The following is a 25172-nucleotide window of genomic DNA, read 5'->3' as shown; positions in this document are numbered from 1 at the left end:
AGAGATTTTTATTTTTTCTATAGAAAATAGAGAATTTTCCATGAATGGGTTACATATGCTCATTTAGGAAGATTAACTTCTCTGTCATCCTGATGGGGTGGACCGGTGTTTTGGGGTTGGTCACAGGCACGTGGGAGTCCAAACGAGTTGTAAAGCCTGAACTAAACAGTGGGAAAAAGGAGATGGATCAGAAAAATATCTGGAAAGAGAATCAATTGGTTAACTATCTGATTAATAGGTGCTGAGATAGAACAAGAAAGTAGATGACTCCAGGTTTTCTGAATTAAATATCCAGGTGGACATTGGTGTCATTAACTGTGATGAGAAACATTGAAATAAAATAGGCCTGGTGAGGAGGAGCAGGGAGGTGATGGGTTCAGACTGGGGCAGGAATCATGTATCCCTAAGATGATTTAGGAAGGAGGTGGAGAGCAACTGAGTATTTCTTTAAATGCTTTTAATTGAGTGTTATTTACCTGAATGTAATGGGCCAAAAGTCCTTCAGAATGACTGTAATGCTACTCAGGGAGAAATTCTTACTGCTAGTAGTCTGAGATAAAATGATAGGTTTCTGGCCACGTACTAAGCATGCTAGAAAGACTCACAAGAGAATAAGAGGAATGGTTACTGAAAATAAGGGGAAAGGTTACATTATACTTGTAAACTGTAATAGCCTATTGTATAGTATGTAAAATATTTGCATCTAGCCAGCTATACAAATTGAATGAAATAGCAATTTATACATTTTAAATAAAAATCCCATATAATCTGCAAGTCAGGATTGTATCAGTTCCAATCTGAATAAAAAAGAATTTGTTTGGTCATTAGACACCATGATTTAATGTAAAATCTCCTCCAAGACTCCAAATCAATAATGCTTCCTGAATATTTAGAGAACAATCCAGAGCTAGTCAGTTGCTTGAAACTTTTGTCTGCCATCCATTTCATTTTATTTCACCCACACAGGTCTTTTATTTACTGATTTTTAAGTGTAATCATTTTAGATAAGGAAAGCTTCCCACTGTCTCCGTCAGCTTCCACACTCCCACTTCATCCATCCACCCACTTGGCTCCAGATGTCATTTCTGTGTTATGACAATTATATAAAGACAAATTCCTCTTGATACAATAATTTTTAAAAGCCCTTATCATTCTTGGCATCTTAGTCTGTGAGGGCTGTCATGACAGAATACCACAGATTGGGCAGTTTAAACAACAGAAGTTTATATTCTGGAAGTTCTGGGGTTGGAAGTCTCAGTGAGTGCCAGCGTGGTCGGGTTCTGGAGACAGCCCATTGCTGGCTTGCGGCCACCTTCTCGCTGGGTCCTCTAGTGGTAGAGAGAGAGCGCTGGTGGCTCTTCCTCTTCTTATGGAGGAACCAGTGCAGTGGGATCAGGCCTCCACCCTTACGACCTTATTTAAGCTTAACACCTCCCAAGGCTAAATCTCCAATGGATTGGAGGGGACACAATTCTATCCACAGTGCTTGGTAACCTCTAAGTTTAGTTAATATATTGATAAAGCAGCCTGAATGTTTAACTCATATAATTAGAGTTGTTTAAATAGATCTTTTTCAGTAATCAATGATTTTTCCTTTTCATTTCTATTATATATGGTTTTCTAATCACATAAAATCCCAATTTGCATCATCTGTATAATCTTATAATTGATAGGAGCTAAATGTTTTAAGAATTTTCTTGACTAGACTCAAATATAACTCAGTGAATACAGAAGGTACTAAAACAACAAAAACTTCAAGTAATCTTATCACTGGCAACTATTGTATATCATTTACCTAGCTAGTAAGCGAATTATTCAGAAAAAAATTTAGACACCAGTCCAGAGAGAGAGAGATCAGAGTTTGGTTTCTTTTGGCAATTGGACTATAACAGTTTGTGGGGCTGGACATAATTTGACACAAAGCTGACAAGTGACTGTCTCATGGTTCACAGGACAAGAGATCGCCTATAAATAATTGTATCTCCTTAGGATTCATCAGATTCTAATTCTGTTATTGCAAGATGAATATAAAGAACTCCAATTCCCCAGTTTTAGGCAAATTTTAATGTGTTTGACTCCAGTTTATCTCCTAGAAGAGGTTCATAAAAAGCCAAGTAGCAAATGTTTTGCCTATCAGCCTATCACCTGGAAAAGGATGTGTCTTCTGTAAAGTGGGAGGGAAACTTGGCTTCTTTGAGTTCTGTTGCTATATTTAAGGAGCAATTTAATTTGACATTTCATCCTGGAATCCAGTACTGTGTTTGAGTGAGTAACATCACAGTCTTGTGGGATTACAAGACTGTTGTTAGTGTCTACTTTGAATTCCCAGAGAGGCAGAGTCTTTGCCCTGAGGATGCTGGCACTCAGCAGCTTCCCCAGGAGCCCACCTTCTCAGGCGGTGCTGAGATCATGGCTTTATCAGGGCCTGCAGATGCTCTGCCTGTGACTTCATTAACATAATTGATTAGGAACCAGGACATATTTAGTATTAATCAAGCTGTTTTTAGTTAGGCTGATTATGCACAATCCTTGATGTACTATTTTAGTCTGGAACTTCCTAAGGACCAAGTTGCAAGAAAATGGCATTATGTAGAAAAGAACTTACATGTGGCAGTAAAGATGATACTCAATTTGAGGAATGCAGTTATAACAGGTCAAAATGTAGGAGCTTAAATATATTTTGCACTTTAATGTTTAAAAGGTGTACAGCTTATATATAGACTAGATTATTAAATTTGCTTACAGTACTTTGGAAACAATTTAGGATTTTATCACTAGATCTAAAAAAATCATGGACCCTGTTGTGAGTGAAAGGGCTCTACACATCTGTGAAGCCCTTAAAGCCTCCTTTCATAGCACTTAAATACAAAGTTTCTTACAGCACTCACTTCATCCTGTGAAATCCTGGTCACCTCTTATCTCACACCACTTAGCTAGCACCTTGAAGTTTTATATTTTATTTCACTCCTGTCCCCACACCACACGCTTTGTACGCCGTAATGAAGTTTTAATTCTTTGAATATTTGTATATAAAGACTAATTTTTATTAAATCAGTTGTATCCTTTGATGCCCACTATATATTTTAGAATATGTTTGGCCAAGGAAAATTGGCTACAGGAGCATTAAAGAGATTTTGTATAATAAGCACTTCATGTAACCATTTTAGCCATTGTTGTCAATTTGCATTTAATTATAGAGATAACTTAAAAAGAACTGACTTAAATATGGACCTAAATTAAATATAATATTAATTTTCACAATCTTTCAACAGAGTATTGAATTCTGTGACAGAATTAATTCCCATGTCTATTGGGAACTCTCATTGGGGCTGGAAGGTCTACAAGTTCAAAGAGCCCTTTGTAGTTCTCTATTTTTTTCACAAATGGAGCAGATCTATGTGAGTTCCCCTCCCCATCATAAAATGACACCTTATTAACACTTTATTAACATTACAGGTGATTTTAACCTTCTGCGTGAGAGCCATTTTCTCACCAACCTTGCCAGGCCTGCTCTTCTCAGGAGAGATTGGTCCCTTACTGCTCTCAGAGTCCTCAGTGATTAAACAGGACATCTTGGGGCAACAGTTTACATTCCCACCCCATCACCAAAATAAGCTACTTCATAAAATCTTTGCATAAGCACAATTACCAGATATGACCTCATTATTTTTATAACAATAATCCCAGAAGATTTTTTTTCTTTCCTTCTACTTAATACAAGACAGTCTCCCATACACCACGCTTTTGTTGCCACTGGTCTCTGAAGAATTGTAGGCTTCCACCCACATGTAATTACTGGACATTTAATGTAAAATTGCCACAGCTTGTCTACTGTGGCAAATACGTGGAAGGAAGAGGTTAAGTATATTATTAAGTATATATCATATTTAAATACTTTTAATATTCCATTATGAAATACAACTTGCATGAATGAAGCCAATTATAGTAAGGTGAAAAAATACATTATGCACTATCATCTTCTTAAATAAATATATAATTTGTCCTACCTAAGTATTGCAATTATAAATAATATCCATATGTGGGCAAGAGAACTCTAGAGAGAAGGCTGAGGACCTGGCTTCCTATCTCAGCTTTGAAACAATGCTGATCAGTTGTATGATCTTTATCAAATTGATTAACTTCTTAGAGCCTTCATTTTTTCGCCGGTAAACTGTGGGGCTTGATAAATGGTCTCTTAAGTCTCCCTCTGCTCTCCCAGAGATTTCAAGCTTCTTTCTTTTTTATCCAGGCTGATAGGTTGGTAATAAACTGTCTTAATAGCTGAATGAAGACTTCATGGCTTTACATAGTGTTTAAATGATTGTATAAGGAATGGTTGTAGTCCAGATAGAGATGTCAAACTTGTTGGGGCAACCAGGCATTCCTCTATGCAATGGATGATACTATGAAACATTATGTACTGAAGTACAAAAGTGAGTTGTACGGACTATAAGGGCTGTAAAAGTTAGGGGGAAGAAGAGATATGAGTGAAGCAAGGCTATGCAATGAAATCACAAGACTGCATTGGGACATAAAGAGTAAGTTGGTAGGATTTGTATAGAGAGAGGAGCATTGTAAGAAACTTGTAAGATAATTTCTTACCGTAAGATGCATCCAAGGGCAATGTTCTACAAGAACTAGTAATGTTTTATTTACAATCCTATTAAACTGAGAACTTTATCGCCTTAGCTATTCAGTGAGAAATATCCTGAGAAGAGCATAAAATAATAAAATAGAAATTTGGCCCCAGTTCTTATTCCATTAACTCTATGATACAATAAATTTTATTGAACTTTAGGCCAACATAACATTTTTCTTTGTCTGAGGGTGAAATAAACTCATATCTTTTGGTGATTTTTAATAGGATTGACTGTTAGTTATGAATTTTAGTAAAATAGGTAAGCCAAACTACTTGACCACTCATTTAACTTAGAATGTTGCTAAGATAATTGAATAATGTAATGTATATAGCAATAAACTACATTTTCTAGAGCAGTTGGGTATTCAACCATTGGTTGCTGTTATTATCATTATCATTTTTCTATCAAGAAATTTCTGTTACATATATAGTTAACTATTAATTTTTATAATAGTTTTTTTGGCAGTTACAGAAATAATAAGGTAATTACATTAATAACATTAGTCAGTATACACGAAACTCAATGAAATGTATTAATCCAGGACTGGGATCATGTCCTGAAGGGTTTTCCACACTCTGTTAAAGATTTTACACCCCCTCATACATGATATGAGCCTGCTAAGGCAATTGAGCAAAGGGTAGCATGATTATATTTTCCTTCTAGTTCATTGTGTCAGTTATAGAAGGGGTGCATGGTTATAGGTTAGAGTTTTGGGTTTGGAGATAAGACAAATATTGAAGGCTACTGCTAATGGGGAATATTTTGCTATATGCCTAATCCCATTTAACCCTCAAAACAACTTCAAGCAGTGAATATGATTTCACATCATTTTACAGAGAAGTTCAGAGAAATCAAGTAAATTGCCTAAGATAACTCATCACTAATAATGGTATAATTGGAATAGGAAGCCAGTCATCTCATATTCAAATTCAGTCTATTTCCATTATCTTAGACTAGCAATTAATAGGGCTGAGCCTAATTGCTAAAGCCTCATCTGATCTCAGTAAATAAATGGCATTAAGAAACGAACAGGTTTGGGGAGATGATAATGAGTTCAGTTTTGGCTCGCTAAGTGTATCAGGGAGATAGTGTCACACTGAGGTGGGTGGTTTAGAGTGTTTTGAATGTAGCATTTATAAAGGTTTTTGCAGAGTTGTGGGAAAGCACCCCAGGACCACCTTAGTCAAAGGTGCTTGGCAGCAGCAGGAAAAAAACTAAGAGAAACAAAATAGAAAATGCATTTTCCTGTATGAAGCTATCCAGAGATGAGTGTATGTGGCTGCGGAGTTTCTTGCTTGAGTAAAAGTTAACAAACTTAAATTTAGCCTTTATTTTCTGAAATGCAAAAACACTGACAGGGAAAACGAAAACCTCAGTGGGCTTTCTCAAACTCTTTCTCTCTCACACACACACATACACATTCAGAAGTTTCTTATGCTGTTTCACTTCTATACAGAAAAGCGAAAAAGAATAAATGTAGCAGCCTTCATCTACGTATACATAACCCATTTTCTCACAGGTTACAGCATGTATAGATTTTTACCTGAGGACCAAGTGTATATGCAAATACCTGTAAAGGTCATGTGTTTAGTCTGTCCGTATAATTTCCTATCATCTTGAAATAAGTGCGGTTCCAACTAAGGCTAAATACATATTTTTGACTTGCTCTGACCATATAAAAAAATTACTGAGAGCCCTTCTCCACAGTCTTCTGAAGGCTTAAAGAACTATAGCATGGCATCCTGAAAAAGTCTGGGTTTACACTGAGAAGATCTGGAGTCCCTTAGGACATTTACTTCATGATCAGCCCTCTATCACTAAGAGTTCTCAGGCTGTATCTGTAGCATGTGAGCACATCTGCACATCCGCTCCTTCAGCTGACATTGATAGCAACACCTGCCGTGCTCAGTCCACAACCAGGTCCCATAGCCGTTCCAGGTGCCATCAGTGGTTACTTCTCCCAGGAGTAGCTTTTCCACTTTCACTTGGCCCTGTTGGGTTTGGGCCTCTCTGATGTTCCCTTAGACTTCACCTTTAATGACCCTATAGCCCTTCTTGCAATTATTAACTTTCTTACTTCTTATTCCCATACCTGGAGTTCCTGGTGGGAATCTTTTAAAACTCTAGACCCCAGCAAGGGGTTTGACATAAGGCTAAATAAGCATTTGTTAATTAAGTAAATAAATTGTACACTTTACAAGTTCCTGGGTAGTCAGGGAAAGGTGCTAAAGAATTGCTGGTTGTGAATTGTTTATGGTTATTAGCTGATAATGAGAAGAGCTGGCCCCCAAGAAGAATTCAGTTATCACTAAAAGAAAAGTCAAGGCAAAGACAATGGATTCAGATCCTGAAAGACCAGCTTAGTTATACCAGATAAGTCAAGTGAAGTCCTTAATTTAGAGAGTTTTGCTGTCATAGCAACCTAATTGCAATGTAAAGTGAGGTACTCCCACCACAGGCCTAGCATGTTGCATTCCTTCAAGAGTCCCAAATAAAATTCAGAAGAAATTGTGGGGAGAAAAAAAAGGAAAATAATATTTGTAATAAATTCTTTTACTTCTTCATTCTTCTTTCTTACAATATAATCACAGAATCCACTGAGATACTGGACACCACTAAGCAATGCCGAAGTTCCTCTTGAAACATAGCTCATCACTGTATAATCGCTCTCTTTGAAACCTTTCGTTGGCCTCCTGTGTTACTCACAGTAAATTGGAAAACTCATTCCATGAGCAACAGATTCCATGTGGTTGGCCCCTGCTAGTCTCTGGCCATGTCTCTAACCAATCTGCTTCTGTATCCTCTGCTCCACCCACACTGGTCTGCAGGCTCTTCTTTGAATGTATCTACCATTATCCTGTTTCAAGGTCTTGATGGGTACTTTTCTTTGCCAGAAAATTCTCCACAAAGGCCCAAAGCTCTGTCACCTTTTTTAAATAATCTTTTAAAATGTTACCCATTCAGAAAGATTTACCCTTGTTCCACCTTAAAAAAAAGCAACACTACTTCCTATGCCCATATGGTCTAATCCTCTAAACCAACTTTATTTTTTTTTGTTACCCTTATTACCACGTGACATTATATGTACATATATATTCATATATGCATGAATATATGTGTATATATATTATGTATATGTGTGTATGTGTTTATTTCAGCCTCAAAAGTGAACTTTTCTCTAGCTTTAAAATATTTTAAGCCAGAACAAAGCCAGAGAACATAAAGCATCTATTTGCAACTCTAAAGCTTTTTAAGTTACCTGTGCCAGCAAAATTCAGAATCAAATTCAAGAAGATGCATACTTCATTTAGAAAATGAAGGAGTAACTGAATGAAGAGGACCTTAAATACACTCTACTTATTTCCCTGCTTTTAAGGCTGAAGACAAAATTTATTCACAGTTGCGTAAAGCAGTGGTTACTAATTATAGCAAAATGAGGGAATGGATCCCTTTCTCCTTCATTCCAGCACAATGTCCCTTTCATAACATGTTAACTCCTGCTTATGTACTATATTCCAGACAGCATCCCTCAGAGAACTAGGAATTAACCTGCATTTACTCATATAGATCAGTAAGTGTCATATCTAGAAGAATTACTAAAGATTGCATGTGGCCAGATTTTTATTGTTTCAAAATATAGTAATATCTAGTTACTGTTGTCATTATGTTTTGAATATCCACTCTGGTCCAGGCACTTTAACTCAGTGTCTCTATACCTCACAACAAACCAACAAAGTAGATTTTATTAGTCCCATTTTCCAAATCAGGAAAATGTAATTCAGTGTGTCACAGCACATTGCCCAATGTCACCTAACCTGGAAGGACCAGAGACAGAATTCAACCAGGGTCACCAATGCTAGCACGCATGCTTTCTGTCTGCCCTCTTGGCCCTCTGTAGATGACAGTAGAGAACTCTGACAATCACCAGTGTGATTAACTTATCTGCTTGTGTGAAATTTTCCATGATGGCCCTAGTGAGTCGGGTTTCAGGCCAACCCCCACCACTTTAAAGAAAGAAGGCGATAGTGACGAGGTATGTTGGAATGCATTGTTAAGAAAGAAACTTGCCTTTATTTACTTGACTGGGACCAAGAATACTTCAATCCTGGCCAAAGAGGGTTAGAAGAAAAGCATCCATCGGACATGTAAAATTTGGATAGTTTCTACACCAGAAAGACAAAGAAGGGCGGAACAAAACCTAAGATGAAAATGAAACATTTGCATTTGTTTTCTCGTTTTGCTCAGAACAGGCATCTCAGCAAGCTTTACAATTATAATTAACTATTGTGCATTTTCTGGCTTTGAGATGGCATAAAAACATTTAAAAGCAAGAGAAAAAGCCCATTGTAAGTGCTTAGAAAGTAAAAAAGTAAGTCTTTTAATTTTTCTTTCATCTGATGTTAATTTATGCAGAAGCTAATAACATATTTGTGGCTCGAGCTGCTCATTGTGCAGAGGATTTCTCTCTCAACCAGCCTTTCCTGTGATCCCTGCCAGATAGAGCCATCACTTCAGAGCTTATGGCACTTTTGCCAGAGAAGGGCAGTACGCTGATAAGATTTCTCTGTAGACAGAATCTCTGTAGACAGATTTAATTGTGAACCCTCTGAAAACCAATGACATTAAATGTTCTAACTCTTCTGCAGCTGTCACAAACCGAGCAGCAAACAGTTTGGAAGAGGGTGAGGAGGAAATTGGACATGTAGGTGCAGAGTCACGTGAAAGGGGAAGAGCACTGCTGATTGTGGATGAAGGAGAAAGTCAGCAGGAGAGTTTTCACAAAAAAAAAACATCGGTTACTTTTATATCTAAGCAGGATATAACTAAATTGTTGTGTTTTTTATAATTCCACTCATTCCACCACTGCCAAGTCACCTATAGAATAGAGACAATAGTACTTGAAGAAATGCAGAATCTTCAGAAGTTGATGTTTTAAATGAATTCACCATGAATAAAGTAAGTCCTGTAATGACAGCTTAAAGGTCTAATTCATAAATATGTTATTAAAGTCCATTATTTATACCTGCTTTTTGTGGGCTTCTGCTCTTCTTCATGCCTCTCTCAGTGTATGGCCATAATCACAGGCAGAGTGTGTAATGGAAGCATTAATTTAATCTGAATTAAGGCAAGAATACTATACCACTACAATAAAATCCCAGCTATATTAATTTAAAGGGTAGAATTTATTGCACAAGTGCATTCTTTTTTTAAAAAGTGAAAAGAATGTTTTCTGTCTTAGGACCTCAAATATTTACTTTCATTCTGAAGTTCAAAATAAAGATTGGCTAATTGGCAGACACTCAAATGAAATATTAATTCATCATTAATTTGTTATGAATCTTAAAGACTTGTGCACTGAGTTATGATCTTATTGTGACTGTGGCATTGACTTTTGATATGGGCTAAGAAATATTTGAGAGTAATCTATATTTTAATTAACCCATTTTCTGGCACTTGAATCAGAAGGTATTATTTAGCAAATGCCAATTCAATTGTCTGGCATATGTGTTTATTTAGTTAAGATGGGAAATGCCTTGCTACACAAAATTTCTCCCAGACAAGTTGCAAGTAATGATACTTAAAAGTATCTTTATTCCAAATTTTAAACATGATTTGCATATTTAATATGTATAAGCCTTTAGAAAAAGGCGAAGTGGAACTCAATTGGTTTCTTTCTAACTCTGAAACTATCAAAATTTGACTTCTGGACTTTCTACTTCTGACTGGATGAGCTGTAACGGTACACTGTAGACACATTTAGACAGAGTGTGAATATATTTCTCCCTACAACACTAACTTAACTCTAGGAGTCATGAAAGGGAGCTCTTCATAAATTACACTTCTAACACTGAAAGTATTGTCTTTGATCTTGTCGGTAAAATATCTCTATACCTAAGGGGCTGAATTAATTCACATATTTAATAAGATGCAGTCATTAGTAGGCAACTTGAACATTCATACTAGAACTATGCATTGGATTTCTTCAGCATAGCAACAATCTCATAATAGTTCTGGGTAATGAAAATCTTTGAAAGCTTGGCATCTATACTTGCAATGAAAGACAAATGACAAAGAGGATGGTATTTCAACTATCAGGTAAATAGCACTACTAATTGAAGATAAAAATCAGTCAGTTTTCAACATTAACTGTACTTATAGCTGCCTCAAACCTAAAAGCACTGAATATTCCATTTCAACAAGTCTGTACTTCTACATGACTTTGTTATTTGAAATGAGAACACTTACCAGAGAAATGTCCAGGAATGTCCCGTTGTTACATGGCTGCAGCTGGGCATTTGAAGTTCCCTCTGTCCTCAGACCAAGGTTTTTTTAGATCTGTGAAACAGATATCTTACATAAAGAAGTCTAGAGGTACCACATATTGTTTTATGTGACATCCAGACTTACTGCAACCTTTGGGTGCAAAGACAGTCTAAGCAGCCTCGTTGATACACCACTCAGAAAGGGCAGGGGAAGTTATGTCCCCAACACAGAGCCAGACAAATGTCACCAGGCTCCAAATGCCTGTTGACGAGAAGCAGATTTAAAGAAAATTAAGTGAAAATAGATAGTAATGGCCTAGTGTATTTTCTAATGAAACTGATCATAGGAAAAGAAAACAAAATAATAATTTTTTAAGCTTACCTGCAGTATCTTTCCTCAGAAATTAGATTTTAATATCTTACTTTAGGCACTAGACAAACAATTGTTTGGTTCAGAAAGCTCAACCCGTATGATTAATTATTTGTAAACAATATTAGCAGCCTACAATTTCATGCATTTACTGTGAGCCAGGCACAGACAAAAGTGTTTTGTAAACATTATATAACTTTGAGAGAAGTACTATTATTTTAAAAATGAGGAAAATAAGGCTTAGTGAGATTAAATCACTTCCTCAAAGTCACAGAACTATCTGGAGGCAGAACTGACTCAAAACTGACTCAACAGTGATCCTTCATTCAAATATTGGTTTTCATTTTGTACTAAATTTTCCTGAAGGAAATAGTTTCAATTTCTTCTCTAGAAAAAGAAGAGGAAAAGAAGAAAGCTGAGAAGAAAGTGACTTCAGAAACAAAAAAGAAAGGTAAGGAACTACAAAACGAACACATTAATCTATTAATACCCATTTGTAATGCTGCCAGTAAACCTGTAGTTTTCTAGGAAAGAAATTTCCTTAATAACTTTCTTGTGATTGTTATTAACAAACATCTTGAGATGTATTCCAAATAAAGTTGAGACTGATACATTTTTAAACAGGAAACTCAAGCCTCAATAATTTCTAAAAATTGTTGCTGATTGATTTTGTTTTTATTGGGCATGGTGCTCCATCTCTCTAATTCAGTACTTTCCTTGACTACATATACGAATACAATGATTGCTGTTCAACTCAGTTTAATAAAAATGTCTACCCGAAGAGCAACTTATTGAAGGTTTAAGGTAGAAATTAGTTGATTGTTTTGCTCTTTTTTTGTTCTTTTTAGATGGTTGTTTTCAAATCGTGCATTTGAAGTCCCAAGGGAGTCCCCGCGATTTCCAAGCTTCTGACATGTTTCCAGCGGTCTGATAGCCAAGGGCACATTCAGTTTATTCCTTTTAATGTCCTTCAGAAAAACTATTGAATTATACCATAATTAATAATGCCATTTCATGTTTCCACTGTCATGAGAGATTTTTTTGACCTTAGCAAAAATTTACTCCCTTTGTGAAGAGAAAGCACACCAAAGCCACTGCTCGGTTAAGAAGGCGCTGGTTAACTCAGATTTGGCATGCCCATGGCTGTGACCGTGCTATATCTGAATGCCTTAAGGACATTTATGAGAATTAAACAGATAGAGGCTTATCATTTTCTCATTTCATTATCAGAGAAAGAAGATGTCAAAAAGAAAACTGAGAAGGAAACTGTCACTGAGGTGAAAAAAAAAGGTATTGTGCTTTGTTTCCTTAGTCAGATTATGTTCAGGATGTTTATTGCATCAAAGAGTCTTGGAGTAATATAAACAAATTTAATATAGGTACTTAAATTTGTCCATGTACACACTGTCATAGCAAAAAATTGCAGTACGCAAAGTTAAATGAGCAAGGGAGACTTTATTCAGGATTATTGCAATAGGAGAGAAAGATCAGAATTTATTCGGAACACAATTTTACCGAAACAAAAAGCAGGAGAGTTTTTAAGAGCTAGAATGGGGTGTGGGGCATGAAGGCCACATGTGTTTGCTAATTGGCCTTCCTCAAAGCAAAAGTAAACTTTCTGTCATCTTCACGACAGAGTCTAGTTTTACAACTAGGGACAAGAAACTGGGAGGTAGAGCTACTATCTTTCTTGATGATTACATTTCAAGGGGATGGCTCCCAGGTCCTTGAGAAAAGCATTCCCGGTTGTAAAACTGGAAAAAGGCTTTTAGAAAGATAGTAACTTTTGAGATAATAACTCGAAGGAGCAGAGAAAACATTTACAGTTACAAGGTTTCTAAAGTAAACATTCTTAGAAAGGAGAAGTAAGGAGCCTAAGGTTAAGAAGAAGCCTGTTTAAAGTTTAGGGAAGCTGCGGGGAACTTTAAGGCCACCTTGGTGAAGACATAATGGAACTGAGAGGAGCTGCATGGTATAATCACATCACTTTGCAAAGATAAGCTGAGAGAATAATGCAACCTTTTAAGAAATAGTGTTGCTCAATAGCTTAGGATTTTGCTTTACATTAAGTTCTGCATTAATTCTTTTTCAAACATGGTATCTGAATATCGGCTTCTATTCAGGTTAAGCTTAAGTCGAGGTGAAAAAGATAGTCATCTCAAATATTATGGTTTGGTAATAAATGTTCTCACCCCAAATATTTCCTCATTAATGTCGGTGATGCTTGAAATTCTACCATTAGAGATATACCCTTCCTTTCAGTTAGAAGGAATTGTCCTCTATTAAAATGCAAATCTCTCAGGGCCTGTGTGTATGGGGTAACAAATTAATTCCTCTCAGCTATTAGCAGTTAAAGTGAATAAGATTTCCAGATCTTCCCTGTGTGATAATTACCTGGAAACAATGCCCCAGAAAATAAGTTGGTATAGAAGCTTCAATGAGAGAAAGGTTGAAAAGAGAGCTTCAACATAGGACATAATGTGGAGAGTGTAGGCCCGGCTGGCTGGCACTGGTGAAACCCTGCCCTTCCTAGGGTGTAACAGTGCTAGTGGGGGAATAAAGGTGGTGGTGAAGGACTCTGTAAAAAGAGACCGCAGGATGCCAAACTAGACATTAGTTAAGTAGGAATTAAGAATTACAGGGAATCCCTAACATCATGTTATTAGTGGGATAAAAAAAATTATATTGACAGCTGCTTAATTGTATGGCTCATGAAATGTCCAGAAAGAGACAGCTAGATGTTCTGTGGGTTTGAGAGTTGATTGCCAATTACCATGGATTCAAATTTTTATAATTAAGGATGTATTATTGTAGAGTCTAGTGTATGACTGATCATTCACTCAGTTTGTTTGATTTATAGCTTTCTCTGTTTCCCTGGTAAAATATATATCTTATCTCAAGAAAGGAAAACACAATTCTGATTATATAATGACACCAAGAAACTGGTTGCTTTGGTCAGTGTATCTGTAAGAGTGATATGATTAGGCACTAAGGGAAAACAAGGTTCTTTCTGGGGCACTGGTTTTGCCAAAGTATTTGCAGAAGAAAGTTTTGAATTGTAATCGTCAAAGTATTTGTCATATGTTTGCAAACAGCCATCAGAAAAAATACTTCTTGCAGAACTCAATGGTGTGTTTGTGGTTGTTATTTTGGTTTTAGTTTTGAGGGAAGGGTAACACGTTTATGTGCAGTGAGTGATGGGATGATCTGATATTTCTATGCTACTGGGAGACCTGTGTTATTAGCCCAGCAGTCATGTCAAAGTGAGGTTGTGCACTACTGACAAGAGAACTGATTTTGCCAATATCATTTCCTATGAGGCCAGCGCTCATGCACTGAAGCAGAAGCTGAGCTGGGTGATCGCTCAGCACATCTGGGGAAGGCTGCTGAGCTAGTGCTAAAAGACAAGTTTGCCCTTCTTGGAGCCAGTGTTCTGCATGCCTGTCATTTTTACTTTGGACCACGTAAAATACTCTTGGCTCGTACAAATCAGCTCAACTGCCTGATGGCAATATACATAAATGGTTTATTTACAAGCTCTTAGCCCCCAAATACTCAAAATTGTGTGTGTATGTGTGTGTGTGTATATGCGTGTGCGTGTGTGTGTGTGTGTGTGTGTGTGTGTGTGTGTGTGTGTGTTGGTAGTCAGGGAGAGTGGGAGATAAGACAGAGATTCAATTAGTGCTGGTTTATAAACATGTTTATTTTTATGTTTAATAATTCTAGCCTATGTTTTCCTATCAGAGCAATATGGTTTAAAAACAGCCAGTTTGAAACTTATGAAAATACTAAAAATTTCTAGAAATGAGAGAAATTGAGAATAACCCAAAATCTTGAAGAGCTGGGGCACATATGTCATTTTTTCCTTAAATAGAGGAATATGGCAGGGCATATGATATCTCTACTCCATCCCCAAGCCCCAAATAGTAGCAAATTTACAGACATGATATGCTCTCATACTTATTTAATATATGTGTTTTATCTGATGTTTTATTTTATTTGTATTAACTTGTATATTATTTATGTTTATATAACAAATGTTTATGTTATATTGCTATTTTATTTTATTACATTTATATTTTATTATTTGTAGATGCAAATGAACCTGAGACTTAAATTTTATTTTCTGATAAATGATCCTCTACTTCATGAGACTGGTAAATCACACTTTGCTAATGATCTATATTAGGGAAAATGTGCATGGGGTTTAATATGATATAAAATTGCCAGTCCACAAAATAGTGGTTGAACCTGGGTATTTGGTACATCGAGGTTCACAATAATAATTTCTTGTTTTGTATGTATTTGAACTTTTGCATGGTGAAAAAAGTAACAAATATTTGCCACTTAAAAAAAAATATTATTTGAAATGAAAAAGAACAGCGTCTTTTTATACTATCAAGTATGTTTGAGCCTGAAGAATTACCTTGAAAAAAAACAATCGAGAAAGGAAATAAAAACTTTTTAAAAACATCTCCCTATGCTTATATCAGACTTCATTGCTAGATGCACAAATCACTCTAGCAAATATAAACAGAAGGGTGTCGATATGCAGAACTAGATGCAAACAATTGTTGGAAAGACCGGAAGAATGGAAATCAAGGGCTCCTGTGGATTACTGAGCAAGTGGCCCACCAGCTGGTCAGGAAGCTGGTCTTTCTGTCAATGCTGCCTCTACAGCTGCCTCTTCACACCCACAGACTAGATACTGGGAACCTTGAGATCAGTCTCAGCAACTTACTCACATCAAAGTGATTTTCTTCGTCAAAACAATTTCTGCTTTTCAGTCTCCTGTGGGGCATAGAAAAGGTGGGGATAATGCAGCAAGTGAGTCTGGAAGATGCTGGCTTTCGGCATTCCAATTTCTCCCCCTGGAAGGAGGGTGGAATGGACGTTGAAAGAGGCTAAACTGTAGATAAAAGAAGCATGGCTATTTTTCCTTTTTTAATTCCACAGGGGTGATGTTTTTGAGGAAATAATTTTCTTGGTGCTTGATGAGATCGTAATGGTTAAAAAAATTAACAAGCTACTTTTTGGTGTAGTGAAACAATTATAACCTGGGGAAACTATAGACCAACATACAAATAAGGACAAAACTAAGGTGCTTCATTTCTCCCAGGTTAGCTTTTCTAGCATTATAAATTATTATTAACTTTTTGGACTTAAATTCCTTACCCCCATGTGTTACAAGCCTATTCATAATGAAGATAATTTTGATACAGTAACTGATAATGTTACAAAATGACATTTCATTATCTTACTTTGCAATACGATTTCTGTTGAAGAATTATCTGATTAGAAGTATAAATTACAAGAAGGATCCTGAAAAAAACATACTAGCTTTTCTGAAATAAGCTGCTAGCAAAAGAAAAGTTCACTCATTCACTCTTGCATACATTGTTGCAGGAAATACTTAATGCCTACAATATATCAAGACTTGTACCAAGTGCTGAGTACACAGAGGTGGATAAATGGGCAAAAGCTCTGCCCTAATAGAACTTGCAGTTTGGTAAGGGAGGCACATAGTGAATTAGTAGGCTTAATGTCCATAAGTACAACTGAGTGTAGGGGCCATGGAGGAAATAAATTTGAAGCAGAAAATGGAAACAATGGAAACAAAGAGAAAACAGTGGGTAGAAATAAGGAGCTATTTAGATAAATAAGCTTGTTAGAGCAGACCTTTCAGAAACAACACTTGAATTGAAATATGATATATTGGAAGAATCTAGCCATTGATGTATGCATCTTTGTGTGATGTGTGAATATGATGTGTGTGTAGGTGTGTGTGTGTATGTGTATGATGTGAATATGTACAATTTATATAATAGGAAGTATAAGGGGTAGAATATGCAGGAACACAGGTAGGTGTTGGGATTTCTTAAAAGTCTAATGGAAAACTCTTAAAAGGTGTTAGCAGTGGAAAAATACATTCTGATTTATATTTAATGTGTGTATTCTCATTTGGATTTTGGGTTAGAGGGAGAAAAGAGAAGAGATAAGCCAACTAAAAGATGGTGTCATTTACTGAGGCAAGGAAACCTAGATGGAAAACAGCTATGATGGAAACAATCTACCATTTCCTCTTGAGTACGTTAAGTTTCACGTTAAGTTTTATGCATCATGAAAATTTTGCATCAGAAACTATTTCATGTACTTTACAAATACTAACCCATTAAACATTGTTTTATGCATCATGAAAATTTTGCATCAGAAACTATTTTATGTGCTTTACAAACATGAAATCATTAAACCTTTATAATAAATCAAGAAATAAGCTATTAAAATCTTCATTATAAAATTCAGTAACCTAAGACACAGAGAGTTTAAGTAATTTGCTCAAGGTCATACAGTAAATGTCAGAACCAGGATTTGAACCCTGGCGACGTGGCTCCACAACCCATATGCTCTGCTGAGCCAGTTAGGTATAAAGATTTGGAACTCAAAGGAGAGTCTGAAGTGAAGCTAACAATACAGTAATTCATATGGATCTTAATTATTGCCCTGGGAATAGATGAGATTACCCAGAGATTGTGTCAAAAGAAAAAGAGAATAAAATACAAAATCAAGGCTTAGGAATTTCACCACCTAGAGATTAGATAATGGAAAACAAAGCAAAAGAGGCTGAAAGGAATTGTTGGAGGGTTAAAGGAAAAGCAAGAGTTTGGTATTAGAGACTTTAGGGAATGGATGTTTTAAGTAGCAAGAAGTTATCAACTTTGTGAATATTACTTAGATGTTGTGACATGAAGGTAGAAGAGACAAGAGCAGTTTCTACAGAATGAAGGAATAAAGCCAGATCGGAATTGATATGCAAAATGGAGAATAAGTAGTGATTTTGTGGCTGTATTAGGAGTAAAGAGTTTTTTAGTTTAGCTTTAGGAGGTGAATTTAAAGCCTGATGGATCTGATGCTCAAAGGATGGGGTCTAAGTGGAAATTGAAGGGATCATCAAGGGTAGAATTCATGTCTGATTTGTTTTTTTGTGTTTTTTTTTGGAGATAATACCATAGGTGTTCCAATAATAAAAAACTGGTGTTTTTAAGTGATAAAGGGAGATCTATCTAGATTGCCTTATAAAGAGAGGCGTGTATTTGCAAGATAAACAATAGAAAATTAGATGGCTGGTGATAAAAACTAAAACTCCAATAGTAACTACATTCTGAGTTTAAAGCCTTAGTTTTTTAGAAGACATATCAAAATGTGTTGGATGTTCCTTCAGGGACAAAAGGTAAATTTATGAAATGTACTTCCATGTTTTTAAAGAAGCATTCATTCAGATAAAAAAGCCATTAGAACTTTACATCAAATCTGGAGGCAATAAATTGACCAGATAAGATTAATCCACTGAAGCTGATAAGGCTTGTGCTGCTTTAAAGGATACCTATTGCCATACAGTATTTTCCATTATTGTATGGAGTAAATGCTATTCAATTCTGCACAAACTAAAATCTCTGGCTATTTAATTTCTCTACATAAGATCTGCTTTTGTCACTGAGAAATTACAAAGAATTCTCTACAGAAGCTTATAGCTTTGTATATCATTAAATTTATGCCAACCATAGAACAGCATCTATTTTACATTATAAATCTTTCATTCCAGGTTTTCTAGCTACTATAGCTCAAAATAATTTACAAGGCATATTACAGGCCACTAAAATACATTTTATGTAATTAAAAGTACCTTATTTGTACAAATATTAGGCAAGATACTATATAGTATCTTTTATATGTATTCAAGAGGTAAGTTTCAGTTCAAAAGAGCAGCCTTCTTTTTCCAAGACTGTATTTTGAGAAGATTATAAAAAGATTATTTTGAGCTTCTTATGTTCACTCCATCACTTTCTCTCTAGTTGAAAAGCAGTTGGCTTTAGAAAGTTACTTTATATTTGAATTTCATATTTTCTCCATATGTATTTGGGCAAGATTTGACAAATGAACCAGCTTCATATTATTAGTTGAACTCTTTGGAATCAATAATTTTTTTTTTTCAGTATTCTACAAAATTTGTAGTAATCTACCAGTTAATATCAAGATACTTCTCACACTTCTGAGTGAATTGGGCTGTTATATTAATATATGTCCTAGATGAAATTACTAAAGCATATGTTCATTCAGGTAAATTTGGAAAGCTGGCACAAATAGGACATGACCTAATCAGTAATTCCCATCCTTGATTTAGCGGGGGTGCTCCATAATTACAGGGCAACAGTAAATTCTTTCCAAGATAGCTTTTTGTTCCCAGGTAGATTAAACTGCAAGTCTGAGTTCAGATAATAGTAGGTTGACTATATTAAAAACATTTACAATACTTGAATTGCTTTGAAGGCAAAAGAATATATTTTCAAGTGTTTTGTAATCATAGAAATCATGTAAAACAATGGTTGCTTATTCTCTTGAAAGTAAGGAATTTTGTAAGGGAACAAATACAGGAAACTTGCTGATGTGTTATTTAACAATATTTTTGATTCCCTCTTATGTCACATCTGGATTAGCCATGTAGATTGTAAACTGCTTCAGAAAAGGTGAGAGGGAATTAACATCAAGGCACACTATGGCATCTCTCAGCTAATCCTCCATATTCTAGCTTTTGACAATACAAAGTATGGTGGGGTTCAATGCAAAAATGAAGTAAAGGTATTTTAGTTTAAAAAGTAATTTAAAATACATTTTAAATTTTTCAGAAAGGGAAAACTTTCACATTAAAACTTACTTAGGCCTGAAATAAAAGTACAAGCATACAAATAACTATTTGTAATCTTTTCAATGTTTATTATACAGAATGAAAACTACCTTCCCACTGAAGCTGGAAACAAAATAAGCCTAAATTTGAGTATGAGAGAGTTGGGTTCTATTTTTGTGAAATACTTTAAACAAAGATGACTGAAATACATATCAGGAAGGATCAGTAACTATATTTTCTGTATTCCTTATACCCATACTAGTTAAATTATTTCAATTGAAGTTTATATTCAGAATGAATTATTTTATGAAAAAATTAAATTTTAATGAGAAGATAATGCATAGTAGTAAAGGGAGTGAGATGTCAGACACAGGTTTTTTTTTCTTGTTGTTTAAAAACATGGGATGATTTTGAGCAATTTGTTGGGGAATAATGAAGTGTTTTCCTTGTGTTTGAGATACATGCATATAGATGTAAAATATACTCTAAAAAGTTTTAATTATGTATCTTAAAATCTATAAGATATTTCTTTCAGTGAAAGTAAAGCTTAAAAACTCAAAATAATATTTTCCTCAATTCTGTCCTTTCTAAGGATACCAAAAACTGATTTCAAAATGACTTAACAAATTGTGTCAATATATAGTCTTTTTATCAAGAACTGTTAAAGTAATTACAATGACAGTTAACATTTATTCAGTGTTCTCATTTAATCCTTACAATCCTTAAGGAAGATATTATAGAGCCCATTTCATAGAAAGAAAAACCCAGGATTGGTGTGGTAAGTAACTTGACCATGGTCACCAGTTAGTAACAGAGCAAAGGCACTACAAAATTCACCTGAAAACTCACTGTCTTTTGTAACTTGCAAACATTTTTTCCAGCTTTAGGAAATGCTGATTGTAGATTGCTTTAGTGCCTCTCTTTTTTCTTTCTTTTCTTTTTCCCCAAATTCCTTTGAGGTCCTATTGTAGACAGGTATGGGCATGTAGGAATGAAATAAAGAAAATATACTATGAGTCATATTCATTTTTTTTTCTGTAGAAATTATGCTTCCTTCATTCATTCACTCAACAAATATTTTATAAGTGCATAGTATCTGCAAGGAAATCTGCTAAACATTGGAAATGGATTGTCTAAAAGACACAATACCTTTTCTCAAAGACCTTAGGAAAGAGGCAAATCAACGCTTTCAGTACACTGTGAACACTACCACAGTAAGGCATATACAAGAGCTCACACCAAGATCAAGGTATGAGCATAGGAACTGTTTCTCTTTTCTGATAGGTTGGCAAATTTAGAATTTAGAGATTTAGAACAAGAATGCCACCTACAGCAGAAGACATGTGACGTAGATCCTTTTAACATTTTTAAACAGGGTGGAGACTAGAACCCAGAAAATTTTAACACTGGTTTATCACTGAAGGCAACTTGTCCTCACAAGGGGCCGACCATGTAAAATAGGGAATTTATTGATTTATCCAATTATACTTCTGGAGTAAAGGTTCTTCAAGTTCGGCTTGACCCAGGGGTCTTTCTCCATGTTTAGACCCTGCTTCTTTGGCTCATGCAGCTGCCAATCGGCCGTATCAAGGGCAGCCTGCCCTACATGCTCATGTCCTATAGAAAGGAGACTAGATCAGCTTCCTGGGATTTCAAACAGAAAACCTAGATTGAGTCATATGGGTCTTTACGGACCCATTCCTGAACTAACCATTGTAAGAGTAACAGAGCAAAATGTTTTAGCTTAGGCCTTAAGTCCTATCCCTTCAGCAGAACAATTAAATGAACTTTGTCCAAGATATTTGGACTGAAATTAGAAGGGGAAGAAGATTGATTTCCTCAAAGCTAAATTGGGGTACTAAACAACAATCAAATGGAGTAGTTACTACATGGGGAAAAAAAAAAACATAAATGTTCTCCTGAAGAGTTTACTTCTAGTTAGAAAAGTATGGGTGAATTTAATTTTTAAAATTTCTTTTCAGAATAGAGGAAGGGACAACTTTTTTAGTTGCCATGCATGGAGAGAGTACTTGAGTATTTTAGAAATACAACTCAACATAGGATAATGTAGTGTGGCCAACAATAGCAAATGAAATTGTAGATTTCATTAATTAAATTACTGTCTAAAGTATAGAGTGAAATCTTTCCACTGTTCTTCCTAGCATTAGAATTTTACTTAGATAAGCCTTTAGTTTTAGAAAAGATCTTTTGAATCTAACCCCATTACATTCAGAAGATAGCACTTTGAAAATGTGAAATGGAAATGATAAAACAGGGAATCCATCAAAGCCACATTCATTCATAACACCGATGTACCCTCCTAGGTAGGTGTAGACTTACACTTTATTTCCTCTTGAAAATTAGGACTCAATGGTTGAAGTTAAAGGAAGATATGAGACATTCAAAATTATGTAGAAAATCTTTTCAGTCAGAGAAGTCTACCATCCATGTGTTCAAGTAGAATAGTGGGACTCTCATTGCGATTTGCGGAGGTAAATCCTGTAAGACAAATGACTATGAAATCTAAGGAGACTTATTAGACTTTATTTTCCCAAAAATTAAACATCAGGCTAAATGAAACTGATGTCTGGATCATCTAACCTTTGAACTTAAGGTTTTTATTATCATGGTTTAAAATTTTGCCATTTGTCAAACTCTCCTAGTTGGTTAGTTATGAAGAAAAAAAAAAGTCTCACTAACAGTTGATTCCAGAAAATGAGATCATAGTAAATGTCCACTGTATATAATCTGAATTCACACTCTCTCCTGACTGTCTACTACAGCATTAAACATTATTATGATTCTAATCAAAGAATGTTACTGATGTCTGTATAAACCAGGACAACAGGAAAAAAGAAATACAATGTATTGTATAAATATGGAATAATGATTAGTTGCCCTTAGGGTAAAATAATATCTTAAGGCACTTTAGTACAAAAATCCCAGTGACAATAAGCTCAAGGAAGGAGGGACAGTGTAACAATTACTTATGGTGCAAAAGACGGAGAAGCCTTCAGACAACAAAAGTTTTCAAGCTTAAAAATACGAATTGTGATTATGTTTTAGGAAATGTGCCTGTTTAATTGAAGGAGGCATGAAGGAGCTTATATTAGACATCTCTAATTAAAAGAAGCTTTTTTTTCTTCAAAAAATAATTTGTCTCAGGAAAAAATAGTGTAGCAATTATGTTAGTCATTGCCTCTATCCTGTCAGCTATATTAATCTTAGGATGCAATGTAAAAAAGATGAACAAATGCAAAGGCAAATGCAGAGGTAGAGAAAAATAGTGGTCCTGAAAGACTCAGTGCTGATGTGTAGGAGAGTACCTACCTGAATTATACAATCAGAGGGCAGAGGGAGAAAGAGAAAAGAGAAGATGGCCATGGCATTGAATGTGAAACAAGTCTCCCACTACAATATGCTGAAATACATGAGCCTTCTACTCCCTAACAATAGGTGTGTGCTCCAGAGCTCCTAGGAATTTACTCTGCTTTCTGTTACTGCTCTACTGCGCTTCTCATGCTACACAGGATAAGTGGACATTTGTTGAGTAAATGCTGACTCTTGAAATTGTGCTGCCCCGTGATTCTATTTCCCTTTAGGAATGGAATCCTAATAGTTCACTCTCTCTTTTCTGAGACTACTGATTACAAACTGTTCCCCCTTTTTCAATTCTCCTTCACCTTTCACCCTTCTTCTCTATCAGCTGAATACCTTGCTTCTTAGTCCCCTAAGAAAATAAAAATTAGAGGAGAGCACTCATGAGTACGGACCATTGAATCCGCTAACATACTTCATCTGTCTCCTTATATCTTCTTCCTTCTGGGATGAGTGCAGTACAGTGTTGTAGTTAAAATATTCCTACTTAGAGGAACAGCCTTTGCACTTGTGTACAATATGCTATCCCTGTCTGCTAATGTTGCTCCAACAATTCTCTTCTCTGCAGGAGGCAGAATTGCAGTGGTCTTCTTCTACTGGTCATTCCCAGCAGCATAAGATACGCTATACCATCTCTTATATATTAAAAATATGCCCTGTTATTGATGGTGCATGCTTCTCAAGTTACTATCCCGTTTTTCAGATTCCCTTTAAACTTTTTATGTCTACACTCTCCTTCCAGCCTCTCACGCATCCACTGTACTCATGCTTTTGTACCCACATAATTCTTATTAAAGTCGTTACAGACCTCTGCCTTACCAAACCCAAATGTGATTTCTCAATTCCGAGAGCGTTTGACGGCCAATCTCTTCTTCTTCACTCAGCCAATTGGGCCATAGCTTTTCCTTCCTTTTAACTTATCTGGCCACTCTTTCTTGGTCTCTTTCGCTGGTTTCCTCCATTCTACACCTTTTCTCTTTCTCTGTACTCACTTCATGTGTGACCTTAAACAGTCCCATTGCTTTAATACCATCTGTAACTCTGGGGAAAAAATCCCAGGGTAAAATACCTTTGAAACCGAAATCAGTCAAAGGGAGAAATCAAGTTTAAGAAACCCATTTATTTCTTACAAGCAGTCGTCCTGTCTCTCTCTTGACCAGGCTGCAGCAGAAGAGAGCTCCACACAACCTCCCTGGTCCATATAAACTCTTTCATGCCCTTGTAATTACCTATTGATATGTAGATGGACCACTTCTCTAGACCTCTTTAAATATCTATCGATGTGGAGATGGACTATATCTCCACTCCTTGGAAACACCTATTGATATACAGATGCACTAAAGCCAGGCGAGAGATTCTGGAAATAGTACAGTTTTACCCATACCATCTTTATGATGAGTCCCAAATTTATGTCTCTAGCTCTGATGTCTCCCTAAACTCCACATTCATCTATCTACTTGCCTATTTCACATCTCCACTTAAATATCTATTGGATCCTCAAATTAATATGGTTTACAAAAAGCAAGCTCAAATCTTCACATATATACACACCCTAGAATGTACTGCCTATAACCAGCTTTTTCTAATTATTAGTTGGTTATCACATCATTCTTATTTATTTATTTATTTATTTATTTATTGTTTTGGCTCAAATCTCCATAGTCATCCTTGAATCCTTTAGTTCTCCTCAACCAATTACTAAATCCTGTCACCTTCATCCTTTGAAATATGTTCAGTAGCTGATCCTTTCTCACTGTATTTAAGAACTACCCTAGTTTGAGCATCATGACTTTACAGGGGGGATCTGCTCTTCATAGCTGCTCAGGCACCTAGGCCGATGG

General features: G+C 35.7%; 1 protein-coding gene and 1 long non-coding RNA gene across 17 annotated transcripts in view; one reads left to right on the top strand and one right to left on the bottom strand.

Annotated features, from left to right (window-relative positions):
- Positions 1-11648, bottom strand: part of LOC118967503 (uncharacterized) — a 38613-nt gene extending 26965 nt beyond the window's left edge. Inside the window, exon 1 of the long non-coding RNA XR_005054595.2 lies at positions 10887-11648. This is a non-coding gene — a long non-coding RNA (uncharacterized lncRNA). The remainder of the gene's footprint in view (positions 1-10886) is intronic.
- The window catches only part of TRDN (triadin), a 486197-nt gene that overhangs the window by 266304 nt on the left and 194721 nt on the right, over positions 1-25172 (top strand). For all 16 annotated transcript variants that reach the window (XM_073219550.1, XM_073219549.1, XM_073219542.1 and 13 more), the window contains 2 exons: positions 11665-11724; positions 12504-12563. In XM_073219550.1, coding sequence (XP_073075651.1) covers positions 11665-11724; positions 12504-12563 — 120 coding nt within the window. The remainder of the gene's footprint in view (positions 1-11664; positions 11725-12503; positions 12564-25172) is intronic.

This window comes from Manis javanica, chromosome 13 (genome assembly GCF_040802235.1).
Source record: "Manis javanica isolate MJ-LG chromosome 13, MJ_LKY, whole genome shotgun sequence".
Classification (NCBI taxonomy): Eukaryota; Metazoa; Chordata; class Mammalia; order Pholidota; family Manidae; genus Manis; species Manis javanica.
The sequence above is the reverse complement of the archived record's forward strand: the minus strand, read 5'-3'. Positions and strand labels throughout refer to the sequence as shown.